This window comes from Oratosquilla oratoria, chromosome 1 (assembly GCF_046742065.1).
Source record: "Oratosquilla oratoria isolate Oo_2021 chromosome 1, ASM4674206v1, whole genome shotgun sequence".
NCBI classification, from domain to species: Eukaryota; Metazoa; Arthropoda; class Malacostraca; order Stomatopoda; family Squillidae; genus Oratosquilla; species Oratosquilla oratoria.
In genome coordinates this window covers 86,070,342-86,090,110 of record NC_134777.1, presented here as the reverse complement: position 1 = coordinate 86,090,110, position 19,769 = coordinate 86,070,342, and the positions used below count along the sequence as shown (strand labels likewise).

The 19,769-nt window shown below is 40.1% G+C and overlaps 1 protein-coding gene across 5 annotated transcripts in view; it reads left to right on the top strand.

Moving 5' to 3' along the window:
* LOC143019644 (2-amino-3-carboxymuconate-6-semialdehyde decarboxylase-like) overlaps positions 1-19,769 on the top strand; it is a 117,335-nt gene that overhangs the window by 43,682 nt on the left and 53,884 nt on the right. For all 5 annotated transcript variants that reach the window (XM_076175687.1, XM_076175812.1, XM_076175530.1 and 2 more), the window contains one exon: positions 10,959-11,136. In XM_076175687.1, coding sequence (XP_076031802.1) covers positions 10,959-11,136 — 178 coding nt within the window. The remainder of the gene's footprint in view (positions 1-10,958; positions 11,137-19,769) is intronic.

Genomic DNA, 19,769 nt, shown 5'->3' with positions numbered 1-19,769 from the left:
TGAATGAACGTAAGTAGAGGAGCATCTGTATTTACTTACCTAGTTGTATCTTACGGGGAGGGGAGCTATGCTCGTGGTGTCCCATCTTTGTATCTCACACTGTCTAGTTTGCTCTTAAATTTGTGTATAGTTTTTGCACACACTATTGTTTCATCCGTTTGTTCCAGACATCCACCGCTCTGTGTGGAAAACTTTTTTTATTTTATATATCTTTATTTTTTTTTATTTTTTATTTTTTTTTAAGGTCTCTTCTATAACTGTCCTTTTTTAATTTCTTCTCATGTCTCCTTGTATTTCTCTTATCCCAATTTAGTAAGTCCTCTCTATCAAGGACTTCCATGCCTTTCATGATTCTCTAGGTGACCTGCTGACCATCTAGAGCAGGGGTTCCCAAAGTGGTCGATATCGACCCCCAGGGGTTGATGAGACCATCCAAGGGGTCGACAAATAGCCAAGGGGTTGAAAGGGGGTCAGTAGATTGCTAGGGGGTCAATATCGACCCCCAGGGGTCAATGAAACCATCCAAGGGGTTGAAAGGGGGTCAGTAGATTACTAGGGGGTTGAAAGGCAGTCTTAAAAATTAAATGGTTAGCATGAAATGATCCTGTTCTCTTCCTGTACTGAAAGAGTGAGAATAATCAACCAATCAATATCTAAACTTGGAGAAAAACCATGTCAGTTTACTCTGAGTCAAAAATCCTCCCCATTCTGTGTGTGTAGGGAGAATCTCACACACAACCACATCGTGAATGAACATCAAGATGACGAGCTTGTGTAATATTATTGGCTTGAATATTACTTATAGTAATATAATAAAAAATATATAATATATCTATTTTAAAACCCTTTATGTTTATGTATATGTGAAAGTGTCTGTATCATTATTGGAATGTTGTCGACTTGATGAATGTTGTCATTTAGCCCTTTTATAATGGATCAAAATGATGATAACAATTGATAACTAAAATTATAATAATAAATTATAAAAATAATAATAGTAATAATAATAATAAGGATAAGGATAATAACAATTATAATAATGATGATAATATTACTAGCTTTAATAATAATAACAACACCGATAATGATAATAAACTGACATAATTCATGAATTAATAGTTTGGGGATCTATAGAAATTCTTGAACTTTACTGGGGGGTCGATGAGCTGAAAAGTTTGGGAACCCCTGATCTAGAGTCTAGATGGTCAGCAGGTCACCTCTTTCTCTTTGCTCCAGAGTTGGTAAATTCAGTATTGACAATCTCATATGACAGGTCAGGTTTTTAAAAGTGTTGGGGCCATCTTTGTAGTTGCTCTCTGGATTCTATCAATTTTCTTTACATTCTTTTTGGTACTGGGTGATCATAGTGTTGCAGCATACTCCAGTCTAGGCCTTATTAGTGTGACTAGTATTTTTTTAACCATTTCTTTGTCCAAATAGGTAAAAGCTACCTTTATTGATCTTAGCAAGTTGTGGGATTCTCCAACAATTTTGTGTATCTGTTTATCAGGGGACATGTCATTTGTGATGATTACTCCAAAGTCTCTTTCTGGTCCCACTTTCTTTACTTTGTTCCAATTTTATTTTGTCCTGATATTATTATTATCATCATATATATTAATACGATAGCGTGTGTTATTTTGTGTGTCACGCTTCTCGAATGGTTGAAATAAGGCATGTTTGTTCCGTAGACTTTATTATTATTATTATAATTATTATTACTATTATTATTATTATTATTATTATTATTATCAAGGTCTATGAACAGTGTAAGAGTGAAAATGTTTCCTCAGAATGATTCTACTCATGGCCAGAGAAGAGGAACTACCTTCACAAGAAATATTGTATATAAAGAAGTTTTGTAAATTGTTTCATGTATTGCTCATTTTTTAAAATACAATTCAAATCTTATCACATTTTATTCAAACATGTATAGGTTAGGAACAAGATAATTAGTATTGAAAATATAATTTCGTGTAATTTAAACGGGTTCCGCCGAAGTTCTCGAAGTCGCCGAAGTTGTCGAAGGTGCCGAAGTTCTCGAAGGTGCCGAAATTCTCGAAGGTGCCAAAGTTCTCGAAGGCGCTGAAGTTCTCGAAGTCGCCGAAGTTGTCGAAGGTGCCGAAATTCTCGAAGGTGCCGAAGTTCTCGAAGGTGTCGAAGCTCTCAAAGGTGCCGAAGTTCTCGAAAGTATGTCACGCTTACATCAAAAGCAACATCCATGGTGTCGAAGTTCTCGAAGCTGCCGAAGTTCTCGATAATAATCCAACAAATGATGAAATTGCAGCAATATTTGTCGGTGATGATGGAGCACCTCCTGTCCAGCGTGACATTCTAGTGTACCCTGAAGGACAACAGAGGGAGAGGATATCCTACCTCTCTTGCCATGTTGATGCAATGATTTACCCTCTTCTCTTTCGTGTAATTTACACGGGTTCCGCTAGTTATTATTATTATAATTATTTTTTTTTTTTCTTACTTTTTCTGAATTCCAATACAGCCTAGGCCTCCTGGTCTCCTTGCACTATTGAGAATTTTCATCTTATTTGGTAGCCATCGGAGCTCTAGTTGATGCTGTTGACTGCTTGATGGTTCATATTTACCTAGTTGTATTTTACGGGAAGGGGAGCTATGCTCGTGGTGTCCCGTCTTCATATCTTATTTTATCTAAACTATTTTTAAATTCATGTATTGTTTTTGCACACACCACTTTCTCTTCTAACTTGTTCCAACTGTCTATTACTCTGTGAGGAAAGCTGTTCTTTTTCACATCTTTTCTATAGCTGTCTTTCTTGATTTTCTTTCTGTGCCCTCTTGTATTTATATCATCCCATTTTATCAGATTCTCTCTATCAATAATTTCTATGCCTTTCATGATTCTGTAAATAGCTATCAAATCTCCTCTCTTCTTTGCTCTAGTGTCTGTAGTTCAAGTTTTGCTAGTCTCTCTTCATATGATAGTTTTGAGAGTTGGTGCCAATTTTGTAATTGCTCTTTGTATTCTTTCAAGTTTTTTTATACATTTTTTTGTACTTGGTGACCATATCGTTGCTGCATATTCCAATCTTGGTCTTATCAGAGTGATTAGAATTTTCTTCACCATTTCTTCATCCAGGTATGTAAATGCCACTTTAATTGTTCTTATTAAATTATAAGTTTCTCCAAAAATCTTATTTATATGTTTCTCAGGTGACATATTATTCATAACAATGACTCCCAGGTCCTTCTCATTTTCTACTTTTTTTATTCCTTCTCCCAATTTATATGATCCTATTATTCTGTTTTTGCTTTTTCCAAATTCCATTATACTACACTTTTTAGTGTTAAACTCCATCTCCCACTTCCTACTCCATTCCCAGACTTTATTTAGATCACTCTGTAGTGATTCACAATCTTCTTCCGTGTTCACTTTTTTTAATACTTTTGCATCATCTGCAAAGAAGCTCATATAACTTTCAATTTCTTTATCCATATCATAAATATATATAGCAAACATATTTGGGGCCAGAACTGTTCCTTGTGGAACACCGCTTATTACGTCATCCCATTTTGAGTGTTTGTCTCTTATCACTACTCTCATTTTTCTTTCTTGCAAAAAGTCTTCCATCCATTTAAGCAGTTTGCCCTGTATTCCTCCTTCAGTTTCTAATTTCTTAAGCAACTTCTTATGTGGTACTTTGTCAAAAGCTTTTTTTAGGTCTAGAAATGCACAATCAGCCCATCCATCTCTTTCTTGTATTATATCTATTAGCCTTGAATAGAAACATATTAAATTGGTGACGCATGATCGTCCTTGTCTGAATCCAAATTGCCTTGGATTTAGCACGCTGTTTTTTTTTTCTAAATACTTTACCCATTTACTTTTGATAAATCTTTCACAAATTTTTGCTATTGTACTTGTTAGAGAGACTGGTCTATAGATGGTATGGGTCTTCTTTATTACCTCCTTTATATATAGGTACTATATTTGCTCTTTTCCAATCTTCTGGAACTTTTCCTTCTTTCAAGGAACTATTTATTATGCTATGTATTTTGTCTGCCAGTTCATTTCTGCATTCTTTCAAAATCCAGTTTGCTATTTCATCTGGTCCATGTGATTTCCTAACATCAAGATTACTCAAGTGTTTCATTATTTCATTCTTTGTTACTTCTATTTCTTTCATAGGGGGGACTTTCTCTTTCCATTCAATCTCTTCCGGTTGTATATTCTCCCTTGTAAACACTGATTTAAAATGCTTGTTCATAATTTCCGCCGTTTCTATTTCCTCTGTGTATTCAACTCCTTGTCTTAATTTCTCCAAATCTTGTTTATTTTTCAGTTGTTTACAAATCTGTAGAATAGTTTTGGTTGATCTTTACATTTTCTATGAGATCTTTTTCATATTTTCTCTTTTCCTCTCTGCACGCTTGTACATATTCGTTTCCATAACAAGTATATATTTTCCATTTTTCAGGTCTTCTGTATTTCTTCCATTTGGTCCAAGCTTTGTCTCTTTTGTCTTTTAACTCTCTACAACTTTTGTTGTACCAGCACTTTACATATTCTTTTTCTTGTTTTTGTCTTGGGACATACTTTTCCACTCCTTTTTTATAAATTTTTGTCAAAATATTCCATTTCTCTTCCACTGTTGTTTCTTCCCAGTTTTCTTTTTGAAAGAATTCTCTTATTTTATCAAAGTTTGTTTTTTCATACATCAATCTTCCTCTTCTATATTGTTCATTTCTTTTCATGTATTTTTCCTCATTTAGTTCCAGTTCAATTAGTATATGGTCACTTTTACTTATTGGTGTTTTATATTCAATCTTTTCTACTATTCTAGGTTCAGATGTGATTATTAGGTCTAGTCTCGATGGTTCTTCATTTCTATACCTAGTGTTCGCCTGTATCCATTGCGTCATTGTATTGTCAGTAATCATCTCGAGTAGAACATTTCCCCATGAGCCGTCTCCACCCTTTACTGTCATCTCTTCCCAGCAGACTTCTTTGCAATTAAAGTCGCCCATCATAACTATTCTTCTTCCATCTTCCATTATCTTGTTTAGTGTTATTCCTGTGTCTTCTAACATACTTTTATGTTCACTCTCTTCCCACGAGGCTGTTTTTGGGGGCATGTAGTTTATTACAAACTTTCTGCTCTTCTTATCTCTGTCTTCTACTTCTATCATAATCATCTCTACTCTGTTCTTTCCATATGTGACACTCTTCACGTTTATATTCTTCTTAGTCAGGAACATAACTCCACCCCCTTGTTTTATCTCTCTGTTTCTTATCCAATAATTATATGCATTGTGTCCTATGCTGTTAGGTGGTAGTAGACCTCTTAATTTTGTCTCAACAATTCCTATTATGTCCGGAACTTTTTCCTTCAGATACTTGTTCAGTTCATTTAGTCCTGTTATTAATCCATCTATATTTGTGTAGGATACTCTTAACTTTTTGTTATTTCCATTGTATTCTCTGTTTCTTTTTTTGTTTCTCTCTGTTATGGTCCATTTCTTCAATTTCATATTCACTACTCTCCAGTAGAATTCTTGTTTTTCTGACTCCGTTCTGGTCTCTTTTTTTCTTTAGCTTCTTTCCTTTTCATTTTTTCCTCTCTTTCCTCTTTATTAATTTCTCTACCTTTTTATATTGTTCACTTGCTGCTAGCTTCCCTGTTTTTGCTAAGATATTCTCTACTGTTGTTTGTGATCTGAATTTAATCTTAATTGGTCTGGTCTTATCTGTACTGTACTTTCCGAGACTAAACTTCTCTATAATTTGTTTCATTATTTCAGGTTCATCTTCTTGAACTAATTCTAGTAATCTACTTACTTTTTCATTTTCCTCCTTGATTCTTGTGGTTCTATCTGGGTTATGTTTCTCTTCCATTCCTAATATAATTATACATTTCTTTTTATCTGCTAAGTCTCTTACAATATTCTCCTTCTGTCTCATCACTTTGATAACTGAGTCTTCAGTTTGTTCTTTCATTTGCTGTTTAATTATATCAGTAAATGAACTTTACTATTTTCTTGTATCTTCCTCCACCCCTGTGCCTCTTTTGCTATTGTTTCTTTATTGTCTTTATTGTTCCTTTTTAATTCTTCATTCTCCTCTTTTACTTCTACTTTTACTGTCTTTTTAGGTCTTCTATTTCACCAGTTAAGTTTTTGTTCGCGTTCTCTAGTTCTTCCAATCTTTCAACCCTTTCCGCAATTTTTGACATTTTACCAAACCTAATCTCCCAATGTTCGGTCATTTGTTCAAGTTTTTCCTCCAGTTTGAACAGTCGGGGGAGGTTGGTATCTGCCCCCCCCTCATTAAATCCATGGAAATTATTATCCTCACCTTCTATTGTGCTGCTCTTATCTATGTTTCTAATCTTTACATTTTTGTTAGTCCCTTCGTCATCACTAAATTGATCCGGTCCGCGCTTGTTTACATGGCGTCTGCCTGCCTGGACCAAATCCTCTCCTTCCTCATTTCCTTCCATTTCCCTCAGTAATCCCTCCCCTTCTCCTTTTCCTCACTTTCCCCCTACACCACGAACAATCCCCTTCCCTGCAAATACATTAGGTACTTCCTTTGCGTTGAGATCCACGAAAATTTCACTTTTTCTTCAGGACGTCAATCCTCGCCATCTGTTCGACGTGTATTTACCTAGTTGTATTTACCTAGTTGTATTTTACGGGAAGGGGAGCTATGCTCGTGGTGTCCCGTTTTCGTATCTCATTTTATCTAAACCATTTTTAAATTCATGTATTGTTTTTGCACACACCACTTTCTCATCTAACTTGTTCCAACTGTCAATTACTCTGTGAGGAAAGCTGTTCCTTTTCAGGTCTCTTCTATAGATGTCTTTTTTTATTTTCTTTCCATGTCCTCTTGTATTTCTGTCATCCCATTTTATCAGATTCTCTCTATCAATAATTTCTATGCCTTTCATGATTCTGTAAATAGCTATCAAATCTCCTCTCTTCTTTGCTCTAGTGTCTGTAGTTCAAGTTTTGCTAGTCTCTCTTCATATGATAGTTTTGATAGTGTTGGTGCCAATTTTGTAATTGCTCTTTGTATTCTTTCAAGTTTTTTTTATACATTTTTTTGTACTTGGTGACCATATCGTTGCTGCATATTCCAATCTTGGTCTTATCAGGGTGATTAGAATTTTCTTCACCATTTCTTCATCCAGGTATGTAAATGCAACTTTGATTGTTCTTATTAAATTATAGGTTTCTCCAAAAATCTTATTTATATGTTTCTCAGGTGACATATTATTCATAACAATGACTCTCAGGTCCTTTTCATTTTCTACTTTTTTTTATTCCTTCTCCCAATTTATATGATCCTGTTATTCTGTTTTTACTTTTTCCAAATTCCATTATACTACACTTCTTTGTATTGAACTCCATCTCCCACTTCCTACTCCATTCCTGTACTTTATTTAGATCTCTGTAGTGATTCACAATCTTCTTCCGTGTTCACTTTTTTCAATAGTTTTGCATCATCTGCAAAGAAGCTCATATAACTTTCAATTCCTTCATCCATATCATTAATATATATAGCAAACATTATTGGGGCCAGAACTGTTCCTTGTGGAACACCGCTTATTACTTCATCCCATTTTGAGTGTTTGTCTCTTATCACTACTCTCATTTTTCTTTCTTGCAAAAAGTCTTCCATCCAATTTAGCAGTTTGCCCTGTATTCCTCCTTCAGTTTCTATTCTTAAGCAACTTCTTATGTGGTACTTTGTCAAAAGCTTTTTTTAGGTCTAGAAATGCACAATCAGCCCATCCATCTCTTTCTTGTATTATATCTATTAGCCTTGAATAGAAACATATTAAATTGGTGACACATGATCGTCCTTGTCTGAATCCAAATTGCCTTGGATTTAGCACGTTTTTTTCTAAATATTTTACCCATCTACTTTTGACAATTCTTTCACAAATTTTTGCTATTGTACTTGTTAGAGAGACTGGCCTATAGTTGATAGGGTCTTCTTTATTTCCCCTTTATATATAGGTACTATATTTGCTTTTTTCCAATCTTCTGGAACTTTTCCTTCTTTCAAGGAACTGTTTATTATGCTATGTATTATGTCTGCCAGTTCATTCCTGCATTATTTCAAAATCCAGTTTGCTATTTCATCTGGTCTATGCGATTTTCTGACATCAAGATTACTCAAGTGTTTCAATATTTTATTCTTTGTTACTTCTATTTCTTTCATGGGGGGGACTTTCTCTTTCCATTTGATCTCTTCAGGTTGTATGTTCTCCCTTGTAAACACTGATTTAAAATGCTTGTTCATAATTTCCGCCATTTCAATTTCCTCTGTGTATTCAACTCCTCCTTGTCTTAATTTCTCCAAATCTTGTTTATTTTTCAGTTTGTTTGCAAATCTGTAGAATAGTTTTGGTTGATCTTTACATTTTTCTATGAGATCTTTATCATATTTTCTCTTTTCCTCTCTGCACGTTTGTACATATTCATTTCTATAACAAGTATATATTTTCCACTTCTCAGGTCTTTTGTTTTTCTTCCATTTGGCCCAGGCTTTGTCTCTTTTGTCTTTCAACTCCCTACAACTTTTGTTGTACCAGCACTTTACATATTCTTTTTCTTGTTTTTGTCTTGGGACATACTTTTCTACTCCTTTTTTTTATAGATTTTTGTCAAAATATTCCATTTCTCTTCTACTGTTATATCTTCTTTGTGTATTCTTTCCCAGTTTTCTTTTTGAAAGAATTCTCTTATTTTATCAAAATTTGTTTTTTCATACATCAATCTTCCTTTTTTATATTGTTCATTTCTTTTCATGTATTTTTTCTCATTTAGTTCTAGTTCTATCAATATGTGGTCACTTTTGCTTATTGGTGCCTGGTATTCTATCTTTTCCACTATTTCAGGTTCTGATGTGATTATTAGGTCTAGTCTCGATGGTTCTTCATTTCTATACCTAGTGTTCTCCTGTATCCACTGTGTCATTGTATTGTCAGTAATCATCTCAAGTAGAACACTTCCCCATGAGTCTTCTCTACCCTTTACGGTCATCTCTTCCCAGCATATTTCTTTGCAATTATAGTCGCCCATCATAACTATTCTTCCTCCATCTTCCATTATCTTGTTTAGTGTTATTTTTGTGTCTTCTAACATGCTTTTATGTTCATTCTCTTCCCACGAGGCTGTTTTTGGGGGCACATAGTTTATTACAAACTTTCTGCTCTTCTTATCTCTATCTACTTCTATCATGATCATATCTACTCTATTGTTCCCATATGTGACACTCTTCATGCTTATATCCTTCTTAGTCAGGAACATAACTCCACCCCCTTGTTTTTTCTCTGTTTCTAATCCAATAATTATATGCATTGTGTCCTATGCTGTTGGGTGGTAGTGTACCTTTTAATTTTGTCTCAACAATTCACATTATGTCCGGATCTTTTTCTTTCAGATATTTGTTCAGTTCATTCAGTCCTGTTATTAATCCATCTATATTTGTGTAGGATACTTTTAACTTTCTGTTATTTCCATTGTATTCTCTGTTTCTTTTGTGTTTCTCTCTGTTATTTTCCATTTCTTCAATTTCATATTCACTACTCTCCAGTAGAATTCTTGTTTTTCTGTCTCCGTTTTGGTCTCGTTTTTTTCTTAGCTTCATGTCTATTCCTTATTTCTTCCTCTCTTTCCTTTTTATTCATTTCCCTTCTTATCCATACCTTTTTATATTGTTCACTTGTTAGTTTCCCTGTTTTGGACAAGATATTCACTGCCGTCGTTTGTGACCTGAATTTAATCTTAATTGGTCTGGTCTTGTCTGTACTATATTTCTCGAGCCTGAATTTCTCTTCGATTTGTTTCATTATTTCTGGCTCATCTTCCTGAACTAATTCTAGTAAGTTTCTTTCTTTTTCATTTTCCTCTTTGATTCTTGTGGTTCTATCTGGGTTATGTTTCTCTTCCATTCCTAATATAATTATACATTTCTTTTTGTCTGCTAAGTCTCTTACAATATTCTCCTTCTGTCTCATCACTTTGATAACTGAGTCTTCAGTTTGTTCTTTCATTTGCTGTTTAATTATATCAGAAAATGCAACTTTACTATTTTCTTGTATCTTCCTCCACCCCTGTGCCTCTTTTGCTATTGTTTCTTTATTGTCTCTATTGTTCTTTTTTAATTCTTCATTCTCCATTTTTACTTCTCTTAATTGTCTTTTTAGGTCTTCTATTTCATCAGTTAAGTTTTTGTTCGCCTTCTCTAGTTCTTCCAATTTTTTAAACTTCTCGGCAATTTTTGACATTTTGCCAAACCTAATCTCCCAATGCTGTCATTTGTTCAAGTTTTTCCTCCAGTTTTGCCAGTCGGGGGAGGTTGGTATCCGCCGCCCCCTCATTAAATCCTTGAAAATTATTATCCTCACCTTCCATTGAACTGCTCTTATCTATGTTTCTGATCTTTACAATTTTGTTAGTCCCATCATCGAGATTCAAGTCATCTGTTCGGTGTTTGTTTACAAGCCGTCTGGACTCTTGGACCAAGTCCTCCCCTTCCTCATTTCCTTCCATTTCCCTCAATATCCCTTCCCTTTTCCTTCCCTATCACTTCCCCACTATTCCACAAGCACTCCCCTTCCCTATAAATACAAAAAGGCACTTCTCTGGATGTTGAGATCCACGTAGTTTTTCCTTTTTCTATGGAACACCAGTTCTCGCCGTCCATTTGGTGAAAGGGTGTGTGGGTGTGTGTGGTTCAACAAGATGACAATGGACCACCAGAGTGTATGAGTGTGATGATTTATGAATATAGGATGAAGGTCCTGTCTATTTCAGATGCATGGAAGTATTAGATCTACCCAATGAGTGTTTCTTGGACTTTTGAGGTATTGCAGATATTCTGTTTTGTTATCCATAGTTTTAGCATATCTAGTTAAATGTTTGCTTTTGATGCTGTTTTGTAGTACCTTTCTCCCATCACACAGGTAAAGCCAACATGATGAAGGATGGGAAGCTTTTCAGGGTTGTGGATGAGAACTGCTGGAGTGCCCATGCCCGCCTTCATGATATGGACCAGACAGGCGTGACCATTCAGGCTCTGTCTACTGTGCCTGTCATGTTCTCCTATTGGGCCAAACCAGACGACACACTTGACCTCAGCAGGTAAGACCTGAGATCAGTGAGTGACCTTGCTAAGAGATGAAGTCAATATTCTTAGTAAGACTTTTGGTCATTGACTGGTCTTGGTTAGAGTAGGTTATTGACTGATCTTCATAAGAGCCAAGGGCAATTGTCTACTTGGGAAGATCCAAGGTCAACCTGATCAACAAGCAGTATGGTTTGAAAACTGGGTCATGCTACCCAGTTATTAAACCATCTTACTTAATTCCTACATGGTGATGTGGTTACCACTTGACAGTTTTATGCAATGAGGGGTAACACCTGAATTTAAGAATATGTGTATCTCATGTCTGAACAGTGAAATAGACTAACATACCTAATACCTCAGTACACTTTATAGATTTAGTTATGACAAATATCAGACATTATTCAACTGTGGGAAGACCCTTGTCATGAACAGTGTCTTGATTGGGGACTTGTTTGGAACTTGCCACATGTAGCCATCCATAATGGAGGTGCTTAGCTGCCACAAAAGCCATCACTTTGGCCCTACATGCTTTGCCTGCCAGGAAGGGACATTGGTTTATTTACAGTGGAAAAACAAAAGGCTTCCCAGTCTGTAGTGATACTGGACTTAGAATGGTAGGTATGTAACTTACAAACAATCTAAAATTTACTATACAAAAATCCACAGTGAGGAGGAAAGTAATTTTGAGAGGAGTGTTGTAGATAAATGCAGAGATGAACCAGTTGTAAAGGAACCAATGCTGGTTGCCTGCATGTGGTGGTCCTGCAAAATTACTTATTTTCAAAACCTGTCAACCTTCTCAACTCCATTAGGAGGTGCAATCCTGAGGGGCTGGTGCTTGGTCTCTGAACTGGGCCCAAGATTTCTCTATCAGTTTAAACTATTTCTTACACTGTTTCACATATGGAGATCTGAAGAGGAAGGAAGTGTCAACAGCTGCTCCGAGTTTTGCTATGACTAGTGCTCCGAATGAGCGCTTTAATGCTACACAAGGAAAACGCCTTGTTGTTATTGCAGAGAGAAACACTATGTTTTCGTGGGGACCGGCAGGGTTTGTATCTGATCCAGTTCTTGGGCAAATGGTTTAACATAAAATGGAAACCAACAAAGAAGTAAGAATCAATGAACCAACAAAGAGAGGACTGGATGAATCTAGGATTGAGTCCATGGGGAGTAATATGCAAAAAAAAAAAAAAAAAAAAAAAGTCTTAATGATACTCCAAAATTGACCAGCAGGTATATAAGTGATGAGTATTTCTCGGGGTTTAGGAAGCAAGGGGAAACAATGGAGAAAACCTTGGACACTGAGAGAAATTTTAGGATTAGCAGAGCAAGACAAAACAGAGAAATTAACAACTTAGCTGATGAAGTGATTGATTTAAGATTAGATTACAAAGCTTTGCAACTAGAAGTAACCAACCTACATACAACAAACAAGGTAATATTAAGGGAATGAAATGAACTAAAAAGTGAACCAAGTGTGATAAAAAGAGAAAATGAAAGAAAGGGAAACGAGGTCAGAAATACAAATGATGAACTGAAGAAAGAGGTAAAAGAACAATTGAAAGCAGTAACTGAAAAAATGGAAGAATCAAAGAGACTGATCTGAACATATTAAAAAATCAGTGGAAAAGGAACGAGAAAGTAAAAAACTCTCATTCAAAGAAATAGTACAGCAGCAGGTAGAAGAGAATGCAAAGGAAACAGTGATCAGGGTGATCAAAGAAAAGGAAAATTGGGTGAGAGACACAGTGGACAAAAAGAAATGCATTGTAGTATATGGTATAAATGAAAAACACAATGTACACAAATACCAAAGGGAAAAGGAAGAGAAAGAAATTGTGAAGGAGATTCTAAAAGCAGTTCAAGAAGAAGGACAGAATTTAGATACAGAAATCGATGACGTACACAGGATGGGTACATAAAAAAAAAACAAAAAAAACAAAAAAACAATGAAAATCAAACTAAGAATGCAAATGATAGCAGAAGTACTATCAAAAGCAACAAAACTAGCAAGCAGTGAAAAATACAAAAATGTATGGATAAAAAAGGAAATGAATGCAGAGGAATTAGAGAAAGATAGCGAACTGAGAAGTGAAGCCAGGAAAAAAAAAGAGAAAAGTACGGAGACGGGAAAAAAAACAAGGTTTTTTGGAGAGTGCTGGATCTGAGACTGAGAAAATGGTAAATCAGAAAAATGGAAACTAAAACTAAAAAAGAGAAGAGGAAAAAAAAAAAAAATTAAAAGTGGTATATGGACGGTATGATTTCAGGATTAAATGAATTGAATGACTATCTGTCAATAGAGAAACCTGACATAATGGGAATTGCAGAGACAAAACTGAAAGGTCCAATACAATCAAGTATGGTGGGACAAGGATTATACAACCTTTGGTCGAAAAATAGGATGGACAAACAAGGGAGAGGAGTCATGATATTGACTAGAAAGGACCTAAACATAATAAAGGCAACAGAAGGAAAAGATAATGTGGAATTAATCAGTTGAAGTTGAAAACAGCAGTATGAAAAGTAGAAGGTTTATAGTTGTATATGTGCCACCAAAAACTAAGACTTGGACTGACAGCGAACACTCAAAGTTACTAGAAGACAGAGAATGAATTAACCGAGACACTGAAATATGGAGAAAATATAGTAATTATGGGTGACTTTAACACAAAGGAAATAAATTGGGAAGAATAATGGGAGGTGGAGACGAACTCTGGGGCAATATATAGATTACAAAGTGACACAATGGATGAAAGAAAATACTAAATTTAGACAAAACGAAGAACCATCGAGACTAGATTTGATATTCACCTCTGAACCAGAAATAGTGGAAGAAATAAACTATAAAACACCAATTGGAAAGAGTGACCATATACTAATAGAGATTGAACTTAAGGAACAAAATGTGGGAAGAGGGAACAAGAAACATAGAGAAGGAAGATTGATGTACAACAAAACTGATTTTGTAAAATTTAGAAAAAAAAAAATTCAAAATGCCTGTTGGGATAAATTTGAAAATGATGAAACAAGACAGAAGAGAAATGGAACATTTTCAAAGAAATATAGAAAGAAGGAACAGACAAATATATGCCTTGGCAGAAACCAAAAAGGGAGTACATAAAGTGCTGGTATAATAAAAAGTGTAGCGATGCTAAAGATAGAACAGACAAAGCTTGGAAAAGATGGAAAAGAGACAAAAAAGTGATTAAATGGCAAACATACATCAAACTGAGAAATGAATACATAGACATATTGTAGCAGGTATGAGTAATAGGCCAAGTGGCTTCTTGTCTTTATTGAAGCTTGGCGCCAACTGGCGAATGCAGACCCGAGTCAGCTGACCCCCGCAGTGGGCATGCTGCCGGCCCGGCTGCCCAACATATCCTACATCCCCCTACCAAGCCGTTAATGTACTACATACATGTAGTACAAGAAACAAATATGAAACGTATTGTACACTGAAAGAAACAAAACAACAAAAGAAATTGCTTAATTACAACACGCCTGAGGGGCAAAAATGAATACAACTCTCACACAGTATATATGACTGCACAACACTTAGCAAGTTACACATGAACAGTTCACATCAACACTAGTCCACTACATAATCTGACAGCCACAAAGGCTGTTTCACACATCTCTTAGGGCGGTTCACAGGCTGTGGTTGCTGAGGGTGCGGAGCAGGTGCCTCTACCAGCGGCGAGGACGGCAGGGGATTTGCGGGGGTCGGTGTTGTAGATGTAACGGGGCATCTGACGGGGCGGAGATGCTTGCGGTTGCGTGACGTGACACGTCCACTGCCATCCATCTTCACCGAGTACTTCCGGAATGGGCACACCTCCGTGACCACACCTCGCTTATCCCAGACTTTGGTAGCCTGATTTTGCACCCACACTTTGGTGCCGGGTACCAGAGGAGGGAGGGTCTTGGGTGTTCCTTGCTTTACGATCCAATTTTCCTGCTGTTTTGCTGCCTCGAGTTCCCTTGCGCGCAAAGCCTGCTGCCAAAGTACATCCACTTTGTAATGCTGCCTGTGTACTGGGACACCATCCCGCAACTGCCTGCCCATAGCCAACTGCGCCGGGGATTTGTCTACACCACGCAGGGGTGTGTTCAGATATTGTAGCAGCGCCACCGACGCCTTGTCCACGTCAAGGCCGCCCCCGGGGCCTGTGTTGTCACGCAGCAGTCTCTTAGCAGACTTCACTGCTGCTTCAGCCCGGCCGTTAGACTGAGGGAAGTGAGCGGACGCGACTCGCCGCTCCACCCCCCACCTCCTGAAGAATTCGTACATCTCTTCGCTGGTGAGATTCGTTCCGCCATCCGTTGAGACTGATTCTGGTGCCCCCCACCTCTGAAAGTACTGGCGGAATACTGATGACAGCTTGCCTGAAGTAGCCCCGTTAGGGAAGTGTGCCAGCTCAAGCCACCCCGTAAGCCTGTCTGCGTAAGCCATGTATACATGCCCATCAAGTTGGCATAAGTCTGCTACCGTGTGCTGAAACGGGTACTCAGGAGGGGGCGTAAAAGTGAGGGGCTCGGCTGCCAGAGATGGGGCGTGAGCGTTGCAGGTAACACAGGCGTCTCGATGGCGCTGTAGGTCGCCCTCCATGCCAGGCCAATACACTGACTGCCTCGCCCTGCGTAGCATCCCGTCTAGTCCCTGGTGGCCAGCATGGAGATTAGCAGTCACGTGCCGGCGGATAGACTCTGGGATGACAAGGCGGACATGCCCCTGGTCATATGTATATGTCACCAGCCCTTGTGACATAGCCAGCCTGTCTCTTACTCCATAATATTGACGGAGACAGGATAATTCTTGGGCACGGTGCGGATGCCAGTCGCCCGCCGTCACTCTGGCCAGAAGCAGCTGGTACTCTGGGTCCTCTGCAGCTGCCTGCACCACCGCTGTATTGTCAAGCACAACGCAATTTCCGTCTGCAAGTGCGGCAACAGTCGCAGACGCCACTGCCATGTCTATGTAACAAGCCTGTTCCTCATCCATGACGTCTGGTGTTGCACACAATGTTGGGTAGCGTGACAGGAAGTCCGCGGCGGAGTTGCGTTTTCCGGGGATGTACTTTATCTGGAATCTAAACTGAAGCGTTTTTTCCTTCAGAGCAAACAACCTTGGGTTTACGATGTCCTTTAGCTCTCTGTCACCCAAGAGCTTGACAAGTGGGCGGTGGTCAGTGATGATAAGTAGGTTTGGACACCCGAGCAGGAAGAGGCGGGCCTTGCGGAGACACCATGCGACCGCTAATGCTTCGCCCTCCACCGGTGCGTAGCCAGCCTCAGTAGGTGTGAGGTGACGGCTGCCACAAAGTGCGAGACGCCACCCACTCTTGCAGCAGTACGGACTTTCTTGCATCGAGCAACGGCAATATTGTTGCAGCACCACAAATCCTATGCCCACCTTACTCCAATCAGTGATCACAATAGTGGGTCTGTTCTTATCATAAAATGTGAGGCCCTCCTTAGCGAGGCTGCAGACCACCTCTTGAGCATGCTGGAATTTCTTTCGCAGGTTCTCGTCCCAATACACTTTCTTGCCTTGGGGTTTTTTCAGCAACTCGCGAAATGGTTCCATGACTGGGGCAGTGGCAAGGAAGGGTGCTAGCTGATTCACGAACCCATGCCAGGAGCGGATGTCTGTCAGTGATGGTTCTGCGGGCATGTTAAAGTGTCTGATGGCAGCCAGCCTCTCCTCAGTGGGGTGGTATTCTTCCCAGCCCACATGGAACCCCACAAAATCCACCTCCCTCCTGCAGAAGGTAAACTTTTCAGGCTTGAGGGTCACTCCTTTCGCGGCACAGGTCTCCAAAAAGTCATACACATGCCAGAAGGCGTCCTCCACACTGGCATCAAACATTAACGTGTCGTCCACACACTTTATTTTCCTTGGAATCCCCACGATAGCATCATCGAACCTCCTGGTATATGCATCGGGTGCAGCACAGTGGCCCATGGGGGTTCTACGGTATCTGTAGCGGCCCCACGGTGTTATGAAGGTTGTGAGTCTTCTGCTTTCCTCATGCAGCTCAACTTGATGGAAGCCCCAGTGCGCATCTGCAGTGGTCTTGAAGCTGTGCCGCGGGATGCCGGATACCATGTCAAAAGGTGTAGACGTGTGGTGCGTTTCTCTTCTGCACGCAGCGTTCAGTTTCTGGAAGTCGATTGTGCGCCTTGGCTGGCCGGACTTTTTGGCTACGACCACCATCCTTGCGCACCACTCCGTAGCTTCACCTACCGGTACTGGCTCCAGAACCCCCATCCTGACATCCTCGTCCAGTTGTCTCTTGACTTCCGCTTCCCAGTGCCTCGGCACCGAAGCTGGTGTGTGGCAGGTGTATGGCTTAGCCTCCGGAAGCAAGTGGATGACGTGTGGTTCACCCGCCATCACTCGCAGAGGGCTTCTGTTCGTGTCAAACGTGGATCCTGAGAAGTGACAGAGAAGCCACTCCTCCAGACGGGGCACATTTTCCTCCAGCGGGGGAAATGGGAGCGAAGTTGGGCGTGGCGGTGTGCTGTCTGTTGTAGTGTTGCCAACATCGGAGACTGTCGCACCTGCGACAGTGGTGTGGTGCGGGAAGTCCGTGGGTACTAATCCGAGATCCCTGCATGTCTGCAGAGAGAGGTAGCATCGGGTGGCCGTCTTCATGACGAAGACCTCTTGCACTGTTGCCTTGCTGCCGTACTGCACCCGACAAGGGAACGAGCCTGAAGGCTGCAGGCTCAGGTTCGCCACGTCCCGCAGGTTCCCTCGGCGCGTAAGCGAGGCTGGCTTAACACCGAGTGCTGTTAGCAAATCTGGGCCAGCCACACACACTTGTGCCCCTGTGTCGGGCACAGCTAGGATTTTGACTGACGTTCCATCTCCCTGAGCGCGGCTGACAGACACCTCGATGCGTGGCTGCTTCTGTGCTGCACCTGCGGCGGCGATGACGATGCCGGAGGTCTCCATGTCAGCGGTTGCTGCAACCTGCTTCCCCTTGCTCCTACACATCTTTATAATATGCCCAGTCTTACCGCAGTTGTGACAAGTCAGCGTCTCCGCGTGACACGATCCTTTCCCTGGCTTGTGCTTTAGACCACAGTTGCCACAGCGTTTGAACGTAGGCTGTGTTTGGCGGATTCCTGCGGTTTGAGGCGGGAGAGCCTCTTGTGCGTCTGGCAGTGACGTCACCCCAGCCGCCGCCGCCCAGGTTTCCCGTCCGGAATTTCCGTCAACATAACTTTGGCGGGCGTCTATATGCGCCGCCTCGAAGGCCACACAAAACTTGCGAAGCACATCCACATCACCTAATGTCTGGCACTGACGAAACACTTCCTCCTTCAGCGCTACACTTCTAAGCCCACACACTAGCTTCCGGAGTAGCATGTACTCAGACAGATTGCCTGCACAGTGGGGGCACTTAAACTCACAGTCTGCAGCACATTGGGTAGAGCGTGTAAAGTACTCACAGATTGACTCACTAGGCCCTTGAGTCGTGGCGAAGAACTTGCACCAATCTGCTGCTTGGTTGGTTGTCTGGAGAGCTACACGACTGATAGCATCCAGAGCCTCTTCAGTAGAAAGGGCCGTCCACTGATCCATGGTGTATTTGGAGTCCAAGGAGCGCTGTAATGCTGGTGTACAATGGAGGCGGATATGCAGCACCGCCTCGGCCGGTGGGAAGTGGCTGAGCCCCAGCCAGCATTCCATAGAGCGTCTCCAGGACCGATAAGCCGCAGTGGATGTTCCCAGGTCGCACTTCTCAGGGGCTGAGGTCCGAGGCGCTGAAGGTCCATGTCTGGGTAACGTGGCCACTTGGAGTTGCAACGCTGCGATTGCCTCCGTCTGCGCCAGGAGCAACTGCTGGGCTTGCGCCAGGTACGAAGGCGTCTGTGTCGGCCGACGGCTAGACCGTGGGGTCTGGGATGTGTAACGAGGTCTGCCAGCCATAGTGCACGGTCGTAGGTCCTAAAATCACTGCGCCATGTAGCAGGTATGAGTAATAGGCCAAGTGGCTTCTTGTCTTTATTGAAGCTTGGCGCCAACTGGCGAATGCAGACCCGAGTCAGCCGAGTCAGCTGACCCCCGCAGTGGGCATGCTGCCGGCCCGGCTGCCCAACATATCCTACACATATGAAGAGAGGAAAAAAAAACTATGAAAAAGATATAATAACAAAATGCAAAGATCAACCTAAACTATTTTACAGATATGTAAATGAAAAACTAAAAGACAAACACAAAATAGTGAAACTGCGTGAAGGGTGTCAAGAATACACAGATGATGTAGAAATGGCTGAAGTTATGACCAGATGTTTTAAGTCTGTTTTTACAATTGAAAGCTCACAATTGTGGGATGATAGTCACCAGGAAGGATCCCCTAAAATGAAAGAAATAACAGTGACACAGAAAGAAATAAGGGATCAAATAAGGAAACTAGATGTCAGAAAGTCACATGGGCCAGATGGAATAGCGAACTGGATATTAAAAGAATGCATAGACGAACTCACAGATAAAATACACAAGATAATTGACTTCTCACTCAAAGAAGGAAAAGTACCACAAGACTGGAAAAATGCTCATATTGTACCAATATATAAAGGAGGAAATAAAGAAAATCCAACAAATTATAAACCGGTATCCCTTACA